The sequence below is a fragment of the Nannospalax galili genome, unplaced genomic scaffold (assembly GCF_000622305.1).
Source record: "Nannospalax galili isolate Female #2095 unplaced genomic scaffold, S.galili_v1.0 scaffold188, whole genome shotgun sequence".
In the NCBI taxonomy this organism is placed as follows: Eukaryota; Metazoa; Chordata; class Mammalia; order Rodentia; family Spalacidae; genus Nannospalax; species Nannospalax galili.
Window position 1 is genome coordinate 1,265,164 of NW_008360325.1, and position 18,419 is coordinate 1,283,582.

Sequence of the window (18,419 nt, forward strand, 5' to 3'; positions counted from 1 at the left end):
TCTGGGCCCAGCTCTTGGCTGGGCTTTCCGGAGTCAGGGAGGCTGAGCAGTGCTACCATCTTACAACCTGGGGGGACCATAAGGCAGAGGAAGGGCTTTCTACTGCCATGTGTGGACCAAAGGACTAAGGGGAAAAATAAGGGTGGCCCTGCAGGTGGGGTGGTCCAGGGCCCTGACATGGGGTGGGCAGTTCCTGAAGATGCCCCAAGCCCTGCCCAGAGCCAGTAAGGTGCTGCTTTCTGGTACCCACATTTCAGAAGGGAGGTGGGTGCTATCATCCCATTATGAGGAAGCTGAGTTCTAAGTGGCAGGGTGAGACCAAGCCCAATCCTGGGACCCACAGAGGCCTCTCTGTCACACCAGGAGCCTGGGTACACATGCAGCAAGGGGTAAAGGCCCTGCACTGGCCCTGGACAAAACTACAGCCTTGAGAGCTGCAGGCTAGACCTTGGGTGGAGCACAGGCAGGTCTTCCTCAGAGCACTCCGGTATCTCAGGATGGCAGCAGCACACCCCAGAAGGGTGGCCCCTTCTGGCCATATGGGGTGCCCCAAGGCAGCTGTCACCCAGCCACTTGTAGAACAGCTGGAGGAGCCAAGTGGCAGAAGGGCCTGCCCCAACCCCAGCAGTGAGAGACAGTGTGGTAAGAAAGCAGGACTCTTAATCAGCTTTATTTTCCTCTAATAGACAGTTTAGCATTGCAAAATTTTGCATTCTACAGTCTTACAAACTTTATTATTAGCAGCGGAACAAAAACATCGCAAGACCTCAAAACACAAATAAATAAAACCACACAGTATACAGTAAACGAAGTACGAAACATCGTAATGCTATCAGGAAATCAGACACGTCGCTACCTCCTAGTGACAAGATTATTGCTGAGCAATAACTCACACTGTCTTTGTTTCTTAGAAGAGCAGAACACGGGACACTAATCACTGGTCACAATCACTTGGACTGTCAAGATGGGGCCTCACAGCGAGCGGTTCCTACAGACAGCAAGTGTCAAACAGGCAGATTAAAAATACAGTCAAATGAGAGATTGGCCTTCTTTGGTCTTTGTTTTTGGGTAACAGAACTGAACACAAGAGGTGTGCCATCAGAGAAAAGAACAGAACGGTCCGCAGCTGTCTACACCAACCCCGCGCGTCCTCAGTCAGAGTTCCTACAGATTCATGTGGAAATCCTTGGAAGGCCGGCTTTTGTGTTTTCCAATTGGGTCATTTAGTTTGCTGTTGAAGGTTATCTTACTTGTCTAAGGGGTCTAGGGTATACGCCAGTCACAACTGATTTTGGAGTGGCACAGCAACCGACTTGTAACATCCTTTTCACAGTGAACTCAAAGCCTCCGGACATGGCGCAGCAGGGGAAATGGGGCGTTCGCCTCTCCCTCGGGCCTGCTCAGCCCTGTGGCTGGCCTTGCTGTGGGTCGCTGCTTTGACCACCTGCCTGGTAGTGGTGTCTAGGCCTTCAGGATGGGCTGCTGGCTTCTAACTTTACCGTCTCTGCTGATCCGGCTCCCTGATGCCACAGTGCCAGTGGCAACCAGCACCAGGTGGGACAGTAACGATGGCCAGATGACCTGCTGACTATGACCTCACTTGACCCAGACTCCTGCGGGCACACTCTACTTTGGGAAAACAGAGCTGCTACGACTTGCAAACGGAAGACAGAACCATGGGCTTGGTGTGTGATTTGGGGGGTGGACCCTCGCTGGTCACACACACAAACGCAATGGTATACTCACAACTCCCACTAGCTCTCCTGCAGTCTAGCCAGGAAAGATCTAGACTGAAAATAAAAAATAGTACCTTAAGTTCCACCGAGCCTCTTTCCAATGTGCTGATTGCCCCAAGCGGAGGGAACACAGAGGGTAGGGACTGGGTTGCTGATCCACCCTGTGGTGACCCAGAGACGGTGGAAAAGTCACCCTGTCAGGTAGGAAATGTCTTAGCCAGGCACCAGTGACAGTCCCTGCACTGCTTAGCAGTGTGCAGGAGAGGAAGGAGGCAAGGGCCTTGGGGTTGGTACTGGTGGTCCCTGGTCTCCTCTTGGGGTGGCAGGAGTGGCCCACCCAGGACCTTGTTGCTGGGCATGTCCAGACACCTTCCCTTTGCTGGATGCCATCCACCGGCTGCCAAGTCTACCATGGGTGAGCGCCACCACACACTGTTCAGTGAAAAGGGTGTCATTAATGACAGGTCCAAAATAGCAGGCATGTGGTCCCAACCCCAGGTGGCCCTGAGGCAGACTAAGGTGGTCAGGGGAGGTGACTGGCTGTCTTTGCAATTATGCCCGATTTCCAGGCCCTTACAAGCTGACCACAAAGGGTCAGAGGGAAGCCAATTAAGGGGGAGCTGCGTGGGTGGTGTGTCTGCAGTCCCTGCTGGAGGCTACCCAGGAGCATTTGGTGCTTCAACTCCCTGGTGCCCCAATCCTCAGAAAATGTGGATGGAGAAGAAAAGGGAAGGAGGCAAGAAGGTGCCCCCGGGCAGACGCCCCGCTCAGCTGACTGCTGTGCTGCCTTAGGGACATGGTACCTTCTGGACAGAGGCCGGGATGTGGACATTCGCAACAGCCCTCTGCTTCCTGGAATGCTATTCACAGTCTCTGGAGAGGCTGGCAGGTGGATGAGCTGGGGTGTGTGCTCTGCTTTCCTCTGTGGGCCTCACAACACTTCACAAAATATTCCCCCAGACTCCTCCTCTGTCTTACCCACAGCCTGAAACACTGCATGGCCCCAGCTCCCCTGTGCCAATCTATTCTCAAGAGGTAAAAGAGGTCCTGCGAGGGTCCCCAGGCTGCCTTCCTCTACCTCACTTTCTGAACCCTGCCAGAAGGCAGAAGGCCCTCAGTCCTGGCATAGCCCTGGGTCGTGACTTTCAGCTACCCACAAGAACCAGGGGCCAGACCTTCAGGGCTGCTGCTATCTAGTGACCTGTATCCTGACAGGGGCAGCCAGAGCAGGTGTCGACATTCCCCCAGGCAAGCAGAATTTGTGCCCAGTTTCCTCATGGAGGCCACAGAACAAACAACTGGCCTCTTTAAAGAGCAGGCAATTGTCCTGCTGGAAACTGCATCACTTTTGCACAGCCAGGTAGAGTGCACCACCACTCTGTTTCTTGTGGCCAGGACTGTGTAAGGTGGGGAGGGCTGGCTGCTGCCGGGGCCAGACAGGATTTCAGCTATGCTGAGATCACAGCTTAAGAGCCGGCCCAGGTGTTGAGCACCAAAGGGGCACCGAGAAATGCTGGGATGGAGCAGGGCAAGGCACAGCCAGCAGAACATGATGCGTTCCATACCTCCCAGTAGACATGTTCAGTGTGGGTCTTTCACACAAGAGACACAGGGCACAAAGCATGGGCTTGCCTGCTATAGTCCGCTGTCAACTAAGAAATGAGACAACACACGGCAGGACGCGGTGACATGCTGGGACCCTCATCCCAGGGGACAGCATTACTACAGTCTCACCCTACAGGGACCCAGGGGAGGCTAGAAGGGCCCACCACCGCCCAGGAAGGAGTCCTAGAACCCCACTAACTGGGAACGTTTGAAAACATCTCAGGGTGACACTCAAACAGGGGTCTAACCCTAAAGGCAGACGCACACGCTATCAGACCTGCTGGTACTACACTGACTGCTTCAAAGGAGAAGTGACAGGGATGCCCCTGCTGCTGACCCTTGGCCACAGAAAAGCTACCTCAGGCCTGCTAAGGGCTACCAGGTGGTCTTCCCAACTCCAGTCTCTGGGGTAAAACCCCAGGGGACGGGGAGGAGAGCGGGGACGTCTCTGAAGGGACGGTGCACAGACTTTCCTTATAAGCAGAGATTATTCCCCCTAGGGCAGAACCAGGTCGCTGACTTACCCCACAGCAATCCCAGGAGAGTGGAGAGAGGAGTGGCAGGTGGAGAACAAGTGTTTCAGCCACGGAAGGGCAGGGCAGGTGCTTGAGAGCAGGAGGTCGCTCATGGAGGCGTGGGACAAGTGTGCGAGAGGAGGGCACTTCCAGCAGGCACTGGGGCGAAGGCACACCCAGGACAGACGGCAGCACCAGAGACGAGGTGGGCCACCGGGGACCAACCCAGCTGTCCCCGCGCCACCATGGGGAGAGCCCAGAGGCAGGCAGTCCGAAGTGCACGCCCAGCTGGCCAATTGTGGGCACGCCTTTTGGGCAAGTGGCACAGATATGGTGGTTTGCACACATTGGTTTTGCCTAAGAAGCACCCGTCGCGTGTAGCACCCATCAGTGTAAGAGCACCATGAAGCGTGGTGCGTAGCAAAAGGGCACCGGGGCAGGGCTCCAGGCTTCTATCACAGCTGGACCATCGAGAGACGTAAACAGTGAGCCAAGAGTGCCGTCTGGGCAGGACAGGCTGGGACATCGGCCCACTACCCTGTTTGATGGGGAGGCCAGGGCTGCTCTTGGCCAGCCTGGATAGGCCCCCAGAGCAGTGGTCTCTGGAATGCTCTGGGGGGGGGTGTTTCTCCTTCATGCTGTGTGGGCTCTTAGAGCCCGGGTGGGGACATGAAGGGGTGTGGCTTCTGCTCCACACCTGCCTCCCTGGGGTAGGGCCGAGCTGCACTTGGGGGCCTAGAGTTGGGATCTGTGGGTCTTTAGCAGCAGAGGCTACGGACGGTGCCGGCGGAGCCTGGCTTCCCCTCCGGCAGGTTCCAAGTTCTCTGAGGGCCCTAGCAGAGACAAGATTTGGAGTGGAGAGAGACGTCTGGTTAAACTATCACTTTCCAGAGTCATGGTGATGCTAACCCAGGGACGAAAAGCAGCATGTCACATCTAAGGCACATGTACCGTATGCCACCATCGGAGACCACTAGCCGCATGCACAGGATGACAGGATGAGGAATGCCCGCTGGGGCCTCGCGCAGGCCACCAGCCCATCCCAGACACTGAAGACCGAGGTCGGTGCTGTCAACAACAGAGAGCTTGTCTAAACATGGGGCAGAATTTTAAAAACCTACAGGATTTTGTTAGAACTCCAAAGTTCAACTAATGCCCTATTTTAGGGTGAAAACAATTAAGTCTGAAAATGATGCACAGCATCCATGAGCAATGTCCCTTTCATAGTAATTTTGAAGTAGTGTCATTAACTACGACAGGTATTGAGGTTTACATTTCTAACGAGAAATAACAACAGGTTGAATATTCTCTTTCCTATCACAAGTGATAACCAGTGTTTGATATTTTACATTTTCTTCCAAGAAATATCAGTCTATCAACGTTTTAAAATAAAATGTTTGCAATAACAATTATCTGTAGAACTTTAAATTAAAAAAAAGATTTCTGAATTTAGAGACTTTCAAAAAAGACCTAGGTTTACTTCAGGGTCTTCTGACAAACAAATTATTAAAACAGAGACCAGATGAGGCCTTAAAAATAGACAATATACTATATTTGAAACAAGATTGCACTCTTGAATTTTAGGATGAATATATCAGAATGGCATTATCATTTCCTAAGTTCTCCTTTTACTTAACATGCTGACATGTCCAGCTAGCCCCACATGTGTTTTCCTGTTTGGTGTTTAAGTTTAAGGAAGAAAAATCATGTTTCTTTTGTTCAGCGTATATGTTCTCCACCTTAATTAACTAGATCTTTAAAAATGAAAATGAAAACCTTCTCTGACAGTAATATTTATCTTGCTGAAGGGTAAATAACTCTTCAGAGTGAAGTGTGGCTAGTCTACTTAGAAAGCGCGTCGGGTCTGTTTTCACGAGCGGCTCCTCCCGCTGGCCACGCATCCTCCTCTTGTTGCTTCCTCTGTTCCACAAGATCCTTTCTGAGCGCGAGGACCTCCGTGAAGACAGACCGATCCAACCCCCCGGAGGAGTTAGCTTCTGCTAAATCCACCTCCCCAGTTACTTGTCAGGGATCAGGCAGATCCGAAGTATCCACTATGACTTTAATAAAAATTGTATCATCTTTAATATACGTCCCATTTTCTAGAACAGTTTGGGCCACAAAGACGGGGCAGCCAGAGGCGATGTTCATCTCTCCAGTGGGTTTCTTGAAGCTACTGCTGTTGGGGTCGGGCTTGAACGCATCTCCCAGATGACGCCGAGAAGACCCCTGATCCATCAGCATGAGTGTCACTTTCTGTTTGAATGGCCACGGCAGCAAAGCATCATATTCTCCGCGCATGATGACAAAAAACAGCGATAAGTGTGTTCCCTTCCCCATCCCGTCCCCATTCAGGTAGACCCTGGCACACATCTTATAGCCAAAATAGCCTGTGTAGAAAGGCTGGCTGTAGAGGGACAGGGTCTTCCCCATGACGGCTTCCTGCTTCCGGCGCTTGTAATCACGGATCTTCCAGATCAGCACGCCGTTGTAGCTAGCGGTCTCAAGGACTTGGAACCGCAGGTCCATGTCAGCCAAGCGGATGTCATGAACACTCAGCATCTGGTCGTGTCGGCTCAGCTGGGACTCCAGCAAGCCTGCCGTAGGTGAGGAAAGAGTTGGCGAGTGAGACATGCAAACACCAGGGATGTTAGAAAACCAACGTGGAAATTTGTACCAATGTCTGAAATCACCACAGAGGAGTCACCGTGGCCACAGGAGTAGACGTGGCGCAGGGCAGACAGTGTCGGACATCTTCCCTCTCCTCCCCTCCGATAGCCACAGTGTACAAACTGTCAGGCCACAGCCAGATGTGGTGGTATCCCCTGGGAAGATAGCCTAGGGCCTGGCTGCCTACCCGTCCATGCTCTCCTGCCCCATGTTCCTGACGCCAACAGGGACACCAGGCTCTGAATTCAAGCTGACCCCCATTCTACTCCAACCACGCACCTTCCATCTGCTCAATCCAACCACGTACCACAATAACCCTCCCAAATCCTTCCATGGAATCCTCACACTGCTCTGGCAGGCTCAAAGCTGTGGGTGCACGTCTGTCCCTCAATGTCAGAAACACTCGGCCAAGGCATGCTGGACCTGCCTCCCCTGCCCGTCTTGAGGTCTCACAAGCGTGGCAGGAGCACTGTGACTAGCAAGCGGTCATACCCTCATGTCCTGATGCTCACGTGGTGGCCCAGCCTCGCCTGGGGAGGGCTCTGGACCCTGCCATCCTGGGCTTCCCATGAAGGAAGGTGAAGTGGAAACCTTTCCTACCGAAGACTCAGCAGGAGAGTGCTGTTTACGCACTCACTGCCTATAGCTAAGGGGCTATCGTGGGGCAGCATGAGCTCAGCACTACTTGCCTTGGGAACAGGTGCCCCGGTGCGCTCACCTGTGTTCCGAGCTGCCTGCCCTGCACTTTTGTCCACGCTTTCCAGCTCAGTCACACGGTTCTGGAGGGACTCCACGCTGCTCTTCACGCTGTCGGCCTCCTCCCAGTTCTGCCGGAAGGGTCGGATCTCCTTGTCAAGCTCCTTCAGTTTCTCTGCCTGGCTGTCTATTACTCGCTTCCAGACCAGAGGGTTTAAGGGTAAAAGACAGTCAGAACTCAGCATGTGGTACTACCACCCCCAAATGCAGACTGCAGCAGCTGGCTCCTGCGTACCAGCTGAGGCCCATCAGCTTCCTGCGGACTGAAACTTGTGCCGTGTAGAGCACAGAGAGGGGTGGTGGGAATCACAGAATGATCTGTCTTATGAAAAAGACCTGGATAACGTGTGAACATATCCAGGGTACACTGCTAACAGAAAGACACCTGGAAAGGAGGGCTGGATCCAGGGAAAGGGGACCACCTGCTGCTCCCAAGGCCACAAGTGTGCACAGGGCCCAGGAAGCAGCTCTCACTCATCTGCCCACAGCTCCTGCATGGGGTCCCTATCTTGGGCATTCCTGGTGCCGCCTGACTGCCTGTCCCTCACCTGTCGACATCCCAGCAGCCATCTTCCCAGAACCCGGCTGTAACTCTGCCCTCACGTTCATGAATCCTTATAGGGATCCACTGGGTTGCCACAGGCCTCCTACCTTGTATTCATATGTACCTAGGGTACCACAGGTGGCTTTAGGTACCAAGTGGAGCTGAGATTCTCAAGGCATGTACCCTACCCTCTCCGTCAATCAAAGGGTCTTAGGTCCAGGATGCTGGAGTCACACCTATCTGGCTGTCTTCCTATCCTGCTGCATGGCCCAGGACAGAGCCACTGCTTCTGTTCTGGAACCATAGAGGGGACCCCAGAACTGTGCCAAGGTCCAGGAGAGAAAGACCCCCTCCATCCTTTCTCCACCAGAAGCCCTGAGAGCTGGCAGCCAGAGAAGGCTTGCAGTGAGCCCTCAGGCCTAGAGAGAGCCAAGGAGACCGAGCCACGGAACAGCTTCTGCGGTCAGGGCACCAGGAAGCAATGAAGGTGAACACTGTTTTGCCTGGGCAGCTGCCAGCACCAGGCCCAATTGGCGCTATCTTAATTTAAATAACTCAGAAAACCTTTTTCTAGAACATTCCTCCTGGAGCAGTTAACAGAGGAGAGACTTGTGCTCTAGCCATGGCTGGTGTTTAAGGACTGTTTGTCTCCCTTTTAGATAGAGCCAGGGATCTGAAGGCTTTCCACTCATGCAAGAATCTGTAAAGCTCTGGAGGCCACGGAGTGGATGAGCCACCCCTAAAACAAGACGCCCAGGGACGCCCCAGGACGGTGGCCAGCCTCACTTCTTTAGGAAGTCTATTTTTGGAATTTTAGGTTTTAGCACCTTTGTTGTCTATACTAACCAAGAAGGAACAAATGGCCGATCTGGATTCTCTCTCGGGGTAAAGGCTCAGTGTAAACCTCCCTGTTCTTTCTGAGAACCCTGAAGTTAGCTGACATTTAAGAAAGAAGAGAGGGGACTGAGGGGATGCCTTGGCAGGTCAGAGCATTTGCTGTGCAGCCTGAGGACTGAGTCTAGTCTACAGCACTCACATCAAAAGCCATGTGCCTAGAATCCAAACCTTGTGGAACAAGAGGATCACCGGGCCTTGCGGGCTGCCAGCCTAGCTCCATGTTCAGTGAGACCCTATCAAGGGGATAAGGCAGAGAACGATAGAGGAGAATACTTGGTGTCCTTCTCTGCCCTCTGGGCATGTAACTGTACACACATGTACACACACAAAATGCCTCCAAAAACACCTGCAATGTTGATGTTTTATTTAAATAAGAACACATGACCATAGGCATAGTTGGCTCATGAGGTCTGCTCTCCAGGGGGCAACACTGACAGCCTTGGTATCCTTGAATTAACTTTCCCTATAAACGTAAAGCAAGCTGGTGCTGGCACCGATGAGAAGCCTGATCATGCTGGGAGAGCTGCTGTCTGGTAACTTAGTGGACTGAGGAGGGAGTCCTGAGAGGCTTGTCTTCCAACAACTGGGGGCATGCACAGGAGGAACAAGGCACTGCATTGACCGTGAGGCTCCCCAGCCAGCACAGGGCACTGAGTCAGCACCCTGTGCTCCATTGGGGGACAAGGGCATACATGCTGTGTGTCCACGGTCCACGCAAATGGGGTTCAACCAAACGACTCAGGAGCTCCACACCCAATAAGGGACTATACTATCCCTAGTACCAGGAAAAAAATCTAAAAGCCCAAACAAACACAGTAATTTTTTAGCATGTGATGTTCCCAAGTATGTGGGCATGTATGTGTGCTGGTGTGCGTGTGCATGTGTGGAGGCCTGAGGATGACTCATGGAGTCTTGATTGTTCTGCACCATATTTTTTGAGGCAGGTTTCCCAGCTGAACCTGGAGTTGTGGACATGACTGGGCTAGCTAACCAGCTTTGCTCTGGGGGGTCTTATCACTGCCTTCTGAGCACTGGAATTACAGGCAAGCTCTACCACGCCTACCCACCACTGATGTGGGTTCCTTGGATTGGAACTCATGTCTGTGTGGCAAGCACTTCATCTACTGAGCCATGTCCCCACCCCTATACATATTCTTTCTACCTGAGTTAAATCTTGGGTCATCACATGAGGGAGAGAACTGATTCCTTCAGGCCATCCTCTGACTTCCACATGTACACCATGGCACCGTGTACCCTGCCCACTCAAATAAATAAAATAAATGTAAAGAAGGAGGGAGGGATGCTTCTTGGACCAGCAAACACTTGCCCTCTTCAATCCCACTCCCTCAGGACCCACAGTCAGGTCCCCGTCTGGCCTGCTCCTATCACTGCTGGATTCTAGGGTCTGCTGCTGGCACATCAGATAAGACAGGAGAGGACCAGGAGGGTCATCGCCACAATGGTTCATGCACGGGGTTAAGGGAGCACCAAAGGCAGGCGTGCAAGGCTTCCTGGCGCCTATGGTGTTTGAGGTGGCCGCCATATTGCTCAGCAAAGGCAGGTGATGAAAGAAGTCTCAGAAGTCCATGTGGGACTGCACAACCTTCTAAGGACTGGGGTCAAATTGAGAGGTGACTAGAAACCCTGCTGGGGCAAGGCAAAGGGTTCTGGGGAGAGAAATGCAAGGTACAGGAGGGAGCCTCAGCTCAGGGCACCTGAGGTTTCCACCAGCATCTGGAAAGACACAGGACAGAGCTACACCCTGTGTGGTTCCAGAGGCAGTGCAGGCCGGGGGATGGTAAGCAGGGCCTCTCATGGTGCTCTGGCACCTTCCTGCTGCTCCCTCACACACTCAGGGAGTCACGAGACTGGGCCTGACCTGAGTTCCTTTCTTAAGCATGACGGAATCTCCTCTGTACTTCTCTTTCCACAGAGATCGGAGCTGGCCAGCCGCTGCCTATTTACTACAAGTCCGGGCAACGCTGACAACCATTCTCACTGTCTTCACCAATCTGGGCTCCGAACCCTGCCAGTCTTTGTGGCTTACACCTTATTGGTTTACTCAGCCATAAAACTTGGCACAAAATCACACACAGCAGAGTGATGAACTCTAGGAAATTTTTACATCCAGCAGAAATGAAGAAGAAATAAAATGTCCATGAGGTCTTGTGGGTTCCACGTGACTGGTGACCTCATTGCTGTTAGGAACGGGAACACCGTGAAGGCGTCTGCTCTTTCCTCTGCTGTAGACATTTTAGCAGGTGATTGTGCAGCACGACACTGATTTCCTTGTCCTTTTTGTCAGCCGCTCTGACCTCAGGTGAACTAGAGTAGCCATACTGCAGATAACTAGGCCTGCCAGGCGGCCCAATGAAGCCGGCACACGGTCTCTCTGCAGCCGCAGCCTGGCTCCCCACCTTGGACAGTCTGGTCAGCTACACACCACTGGGAAAAATGTCAGGTACTTCAAAGAGGACTGGCTGGTTCTTCGTGAGACACTGCTTTTTTTGGCCTGATTGAATATTGATAACTTGTCCCTTATCTGACACAGTCTCCTGCTGCATTGTGATAGTCCCTTGTCTCTCTGGGCAACCATGAAGTTTATTACAAATGAAGTTAATTTTTGTTTTGTTTTTAAGAATTATTTTATTATTTTTACTTTATGTGTATGAGTGTGTATTGCCTGCCATGTATGTGAGTGCACCCGTGTTGTGCAATGCCACATAGGTCAGAAGAGGCCTTCAGATTTCCCTGGAACTGGAGTTAAGGATGGTTCATAGCTGCCGTGTGGGTGCTTGGAATTGAACCTGGGTCCTCTGCAAGTGCAGTCAGTGCTCTTAACCGCTGAGCCATCTCTCCAGCCCCAAATGAAGTTAATTTAATAAATGCGTATGCAATTCAGGACATTACGACTAATCTCCAGTGTCAAGACAGGAGGAGACCCTCTCAGTGGTTCAGGACTATTTATTAGAAATGTTTTCTCTTTCTGACGACCCAGGGAGCCACAGTAAGCAAGGAAAACCATACCAGCAACACAAGTGCTCGTATGTGGGTGGGTGTATATCACGTGCGAACTGCTAAAAGCCCTGTGCCCTACCGCTGAATCTCCACGCAGATGGCATCCACAAGGATGATCAGCTAAGGAGCACCTAGTGGAGGCTATTTCTCGTGATAGAATTAAGATGGCAGGTCAGTCTGTCTCATCGCCTTAGTTTAGTGTGGCAAACAGTTACTTGTTGTTTGGGGGTATCTCTGGATTCCCATGGTGAAATAAAGTTGGACAAATGTGTGTGAACACTCAGGACAAAGCAGTTTAGTTTCATTTCACCTTAGGAAGTGAAACTTAACACACAAGTAACTGAACAATGTGTTAAATGGTGAGAAAATGTCACACGCACACTACACACGTTTTTGCAGAGGTGGGGATAGAATGTAAGGCCTTGTACGTACTAGCCAAGTGCTCTACCAATTTTGAAAACACAGGCTTTAAGTTTTACTTTGCTCCAGTGGGTTGAAAGCATGGGAGAGAGGTGATAGCCCAGTTCCCTAGGCCTCCCGTGCTGACCCAGGTTGCCCCAGAGTGTTCACGTAACAGAAGCCTCGGGCCAGTCTGCAGGAACCCTCTGGTGGGCCTGCAGTTTGGGCCAGCTGCTCACCTGTAAGTGAAGGATTTTGGACTCGTTGTTCCGTAGCATCTCCTTCTGCCTTTCGATCTCGATCTCGAAGCTGCAGATCTGATTGTGCAGACTCTGTATGCTCTTGTTTTTTTCAACACTTTCATTCTGCAGCAAGGAAACCTGAAAAGAAACGCTTCAATTAACTTAACAAAAAGTGGTTTGCTATTAATTAACCATAATGATAGTAATTAAACTTTCACAGCTCCTTAGGAGAGAAATCCTCTCACACAGAAAAGGGGGTTCTACTGCGCCAGTGGGGGGTCTATAAAGCTGCTCTGTCACCCTGTAGCTAAAGGGAGGTACGGGGCCAAGGCTCACTGAAGGAGGGAAATTTTTCTTTTTTTGTCTTTTTGAGACAGGGTCTCCCTGTAGCCCCAGCTGTCCTGGAACTCACTATGTAGACCAGGCTGGCCTCGAACTCACAGAGAATCCGCCTGCCTCTGCCCCCAGAGTGCTGGGACTACAGGTGTGCGCCACCATGAGGGGGTGATTTTTAAGATGCTCACTGAGAACAAATCTTTTACCAGTGTAGTTTTCTACTTTATCCTGCTTGTGTGGTGTGTGTTTATCTAAGAAAGGGCTTCTCCAAGTCCCACATGTGCTACTACTGCAGGGCTCCTTCATGTTTTCCATTTTATTCTATTTGACGTAAAAAATGCTAGTCCTTGGCAGGCATTATGCCAACTGAAACAGGCTAGACACGGAAAGACACGCACTGCCTGATCTCACCAGTGGAAACAGGCTAGACACGGAAAGACACGCACTGCCTGATCTCACCAGTGGAACCCAAAAGCCTGAGGCAAAAGGAAGCAGCCAGGAGGAGCAGAGTTGGGAGACACTTGCCAAAGTGCCACTTACAGGACTGTTTGTAAGATCTCCTGTACAACTTGGAGACTGCTGTTAATAACAATGTAATCAGCCAGGTGTGGTGGCGCAGCCTTTAATCCCAGCACTTGGGAGGCAGAGGCAGGTGGATCTCTGGGAGTTCAAGGCCAGCCTGGTCTACATAGTGAGTTCCAGGACAGCTGGGGCTACAACTAGCTTGGTTTTTAAAAATATTTTATGTGTATGAGTGCTTTGCCTGCAAATATGCATCTAAGTGCACTACATGTGTTCAGTGCCCAAGGAGGTCAGAAGGGGTGTTGGATCCTCTGGAACTGGGAGGTACAGGTAGTTGTGAGCTGCCCTGTGGGTGGTGGGAATTGAACCCAAATTTTCTGTCTGAGCAGCCATCTCTCCCCATGAACCAATTAATTAACTTATTTTTATTTTTATTTTTTTTGTCTTTTTGAGACAGGGTCTCCCTATAGCCCCAGCTGTCCTGGAATTCACTATGTAGACCAGGCTGGCCTCGAACTCACAAAGATCCACCTGCCTCTGCCTCCCAAGTGCTGGAATTAAAGGCGTGCGCCACCACGCCCAGCCCAATTAGCTTAACCATCTCATAATGCACACATGTCAAAATACATACTAATCCATAAAGTTATACAATCAACTATTTGTCAGTTAAAAAGAAACCAGTCACAGCCTGCTGAATGGGTTCTCACTCCTGCAGGACCCCACCCTGTAGAGTGACAGCCCCAACACAAGGAGTGGAGGGTCTGGAGCTCCACAGGTAGCCCTGGGTCGGCCCATTAACCTCTCAGAGGTGAAGCTGACAAGTGAGGAGACCCTGGTGCAGACGCTCACCTAGGCCACCTGGACCCGTGCCAGTCAAAGGAAGGGGCTTGCAGGGCAGGCCCTTCCAACTGCCTTTGACCCTTTCTTTCTGGAAAATAACCCTGCCCCCAGGACCAATTTATACCTGGCTTTAAAGCCTCTGAGATGAAGAGTGAGCCTGAGGGCAGTTCTCACAGGGTCCATCCTCACAAGAGGAGCTAAATCCCACGGCTCACTTCAGATTGGCCCCTGCAGTGTCACTGAGGGACCAGCCCAGCCAGCAGGCATCAAAATGGGGTTACGACTGATTTCCTACACTGTTTGACAAGTGGCCTGGAGATGGAGTCCTTTTAGGCGAGAAGTGCCTTTGCAGACAACACTCTTTATCCTATTTGAAAACAAACAGCACTCGGCAAAGATGGACTGAATTCCCAAACACTGGTCTCATATTACACCCCCCACCCCCAGGATTAACATCATTATGCCAGCTTTTTCTAAACGTGTGCACCACCACAGCTATTTATTTATTTTTTTGTTTCTTTTTTTTGAGACAGGGTCTCCCTGTAGCCCCAACTGACCTAGAACTTGCTATGCAGACCAGGCTGGCCTTGAACTCACAGAGATTTGCCTGCCTCTGCCTCCTGAGTGCTGGGATTAAAGGGTGTGTGCCACCACTCCCAACTTATTATTTTTTAAATTTTATGTGTATGAATATTTTGCCTGTATGTATGTAAGTGCGCCCATGTGTGCAATGCCCACAGAGGCCAGGAGGAGTTATGGATGGTTGTGAGCTGTCGTAGGTGCTGGGAACTGAACCCGCCGGGTCCTCTGTAAGAGCACTGAACTGCGGAGCTATTTCTCCAGTCCCTCATTTATGCCAACCTTTGATAAGAATCTCAATGACACTTCTGCAACAAATCAAGTATTTGATAAGAATAGAAGCAGATTATAGCAATGCACACGTATAACCAATTAAACTTCATTTCTTTCATTTATGGTTTGCCTTATTTGAACTATTAATTCACATTTATGTATGTTAAAGGGTTCAGTCCTGGAGCAGCTGCATGAGGCTGCCTTCATCCACCTCTCAGATAATCACTGACTCTAACAGGCAGGTGTGTTTCCACAGGTACAGCATACCCTGTCCTGTCACTGAAAACAGGGATTCCCTCAAAAGCCCTCCTTCCACAGCCTTGAGAATGCCCTTTGCCCCAGTACTTCTTGGGTCGTCCTACTAGGTGATCACACACCCCAGAGCCACTAAACCTACATCACAGCTATAGTATAGCGAATAAAAAACCTGATTCTTGGTCCCCGTGACTGTAGCACTGGGAGCCTGGGGCACAGGAGCTGAGTGGTGGTGCATCCAGGAGGTGGCTCTGAGCACCCCACCTCACCTACGGTGGCCACTGTGCTGCGTACCCATGGTCAGTTGGCCACCATCAGCCGGGTAACCAATCCCAAGGAGAACGACGGGTGGGGTGCAGGAGAGAAAGGACTTGGCAAGTAGAAAAGTAGGTGGGAAGTCAAGACGGCAGCAGGAGTGGCTCTCAGCAAAATGCCACTCCAGAAAGATGTCCCATCACTGGCTCCCTCTGGCCAAGGAAGAAGTGAAGGCCACAGATACCAAAAAAGCCAACAGGGGGGCTGGAGCAGCGGCTCGGTGGTCAAGAGCACTGGCTGCTCTTGCAGAGGACCCAGGTTCGACTCCCAGCACCCACATGACCGCTAACTGTCCGTAACTCTAGTTCCAGGGGAATCCGATGCCCTCTTCTGACATCCGTGGCACTGCACGACAGGAGTGCACTTGCATGCATGCAGGCAATACATTCATACGCACACACAAAAATAAAAATGATAAATAAAATATTCTTTAAAAATCCAGCTGGAACCCTGACCATGAACAGACAAAAACACACGCTCCGTCTGTCTCCTTGAGCAGCAGTAGAAGGTGATTTTCTCCAATACCGATGTCCCTCTAGTGAGAAATTCAAACCAGCAAGAAACTGCTGCCTCCATTTGCTGCACAGAAGCCAAAATGCTCTGTCTTAAATACAAGTACAATCATGTGGACAGAGTAACAGAGACAGGAAAACAGTAGGAACCAGCATAATTGAAACTGTGACTTTTTTCATGAGCTTAGAACTATGGTCCCCTCTTGTGAACCTGGAGCTGTGGTCCCCCACCATGAGTTGGACTTGTAGGCCGTCCTGTGAGGTGGGGCTGTGGTTCCCTCCCCTGAGCTGGAACTGTGATCCCATATTGGGATCTGGAGTGGTGGCCCCTACCTGTGAGCCTGCTCTGTGGTCCCCTCCCCTGAACCTGGAGCTTTGGTCCCCTACCACCAGCCACAGTTCCATTCCTCTGCTGATGGTGGAGCAGAGGGGAGAATGAAGGACTTCTTGGTGCTGAGCAGCAGCTTCAGCCTTCTCTGAGCGGCTGCATTCCCCACAGCCCCCTCCCCTGGGGTACCAAGTTGAACATGGCAGTGGCTTTGTCTTGTGTTGGGCTTATGTTGGGGATAGGGCGGTCTTTGTCATTTGCAGATTCTGGTCTTAGGAAGACTAAATTCTCTAAAATGGACTTCCCAGCTCCTTGGAGGGCCAGCTATGGTCTTGATTTACACGAGGTCCTGGGTATCCAGACCTTGATGATGGACGGCTCCCATTCCCAGGCACCAAGAAAGAGATTCCCACTATTTCCTGCTGCCCTTCTACAGCCCTTCACCTGTGCCCTACGGAGAATGTAGAACACCCAATTGAACTTCTAGAGATAAAAATCAGTTTTGGATGCTAAAAATAATAGAAACTATTGTAATAACTAAACTGATATACTTCTCAAACTAAAAATATGGAATTGTATTTTAGGATGTAAACTTCCAATTCTGTATGTCTAAATTATAATAATTTTTTTTTTTTTGGTCTTTTAAAGACAGGTCTCCCTGTAGCCCCGGCCTTAAATTCATAGATCTCTACCTCCTGAGTGCTGGGATTAAAGGCATGCACCACCACAACCGACATCTACTATAATTTTTAATATTATTTACAGACAAAACTGTACTATCAACTGTCAACACTAACATGAAATTTGTTACTGCTGTTGTAATGAGTTTGCCATTCACCCCTTTTCCAAATCCTCCAACCTACACAAAGTTCTCCAATGTAATCATGTTGTTATTATTATTTTATTATTATTATTATTATTTGGTCTTTTTGAGACAGGGTCTCCCTGTAGCCCCAGCTGGCCTGGAATTATGTAGACCAGGCTGGCCTTGAACTCACAGAGATCCGTCTGCCTCTGCCTCCTGAATGCTGAGATTAATGGTATGTACCACCATACCTGGCTCATGATATTTTCTAAAGAAAGCAACACTGAGCTGGGTGTGGTGGTGCACGCCTGTAGTCCCAGCACTCGGGAGGCAGAGGCAGGCGGATCTCTGTGAGTTCAAGGCCAGCCTGGTCTACATAGCGAGTTCCAGGACAGCTAGGGCTACAGGGAGACCCTGTCTCAAAAAAGACCAAAAAAAAAAAAAAAACCCCAAACCAAACCAAACCAAACCAAACAAAAAAACAAAAAACAGTGTCTCAAGTAGTCCAGACTGGCCCTGAACTTGCTATATAGCTCACGATGATCTTGAACTGACCCTCCTCTCTTCACTTCCTAAGGGTTGGGATTACAGGCATGTGCCACCACATCCCATTAAAACTAGGTCCTTAAAATGAAAGGAAGCGAAACACAAGACATTCTGAGGTTATGCCTCTAACTTAAACTGTCAGAACAGAACAGTCTTCAAAAGAAGGAGAAAAGGCTCCTGGAAAGGAGCTCAGAAGCAATGCTCTGCCTGTGGGACAGTCACCACTGACCCCAGTGCGTCATCTCTGCCGAGCTGCTCCTGCTTCTTGGCCCCGCCTTCCAGCCACACCAGCACAGCACACAGCCAGCTGTCTTGGGAATCCTCTCCTTTGTCATTTTAGGCTCTTCCAAGCATATCTGCATTGAGCACTCAACAGGAGACGTTCAGATCCAATGTTGATGGTACCAGGGGCTTAAATTCACCTCGGACCCTTCTGCTACAAGTTTCCAAAGGATGCATGGTGAACCTTGTGCTGTTTTATAAATGAGCCACGGGGATGTGAGCCTGTAACCATTTCTCCTCTACCACTTCACCAATTCTTGGAGTGTTTCATCTTTTCCTTTGGAAGCACAGCCCTGCTACAGAGGCAAACGGCATCAGGAAGGTGCATTCTACCAGGGAGGACCCTGCCCCAGACCTGCAGCCCCCAATGGAAGAAGGAGGCTGCAGGCAGTAGTGCTGTCTATGCAGCCAGTGCAGCTGCACAGAGAGAACCTGAGTGGTCCA

At 50.7% G+C, this 18,419-nt stretch overlaps 1 protein-coding gene across 4 annotated transcripts in view; it reads right to left on the reverse strand.

The window, feature by feature from the left end:
- Nucleotides 1–654: 654 nt before the first annotated feature.
- Traf3 (TNF receptor associated factor 3) overlaps nt 655–18,419 on the reverse strand; it is a 131,314-nt gene continuing 113,549 nt past the window's right edge. For all 4 annotated transcript variants that reach the window (XM_008825582.3, XM_008825583.3, XM_008825580.3 and 1 more), the window contains 3 exons: nt 12,380–12,520; nt 7,245–7,419; nt 655–6,453 (listed from right to left, as the gene is read on the reverse strand). In XM_008825582.3, the coding sequence (XP_008823804.1) occupies nt 5,882–6,453; nt 7,245–7,419; nt 12,380–12,520 (888 nt within the window). In that variant the 3' untranslated portion in view covers nt 655–5,881. The remainder of the gene's footprint in view (nt 6,454–7,244; nt 7,420–12,379; nt 12,521–18,419) is intronic.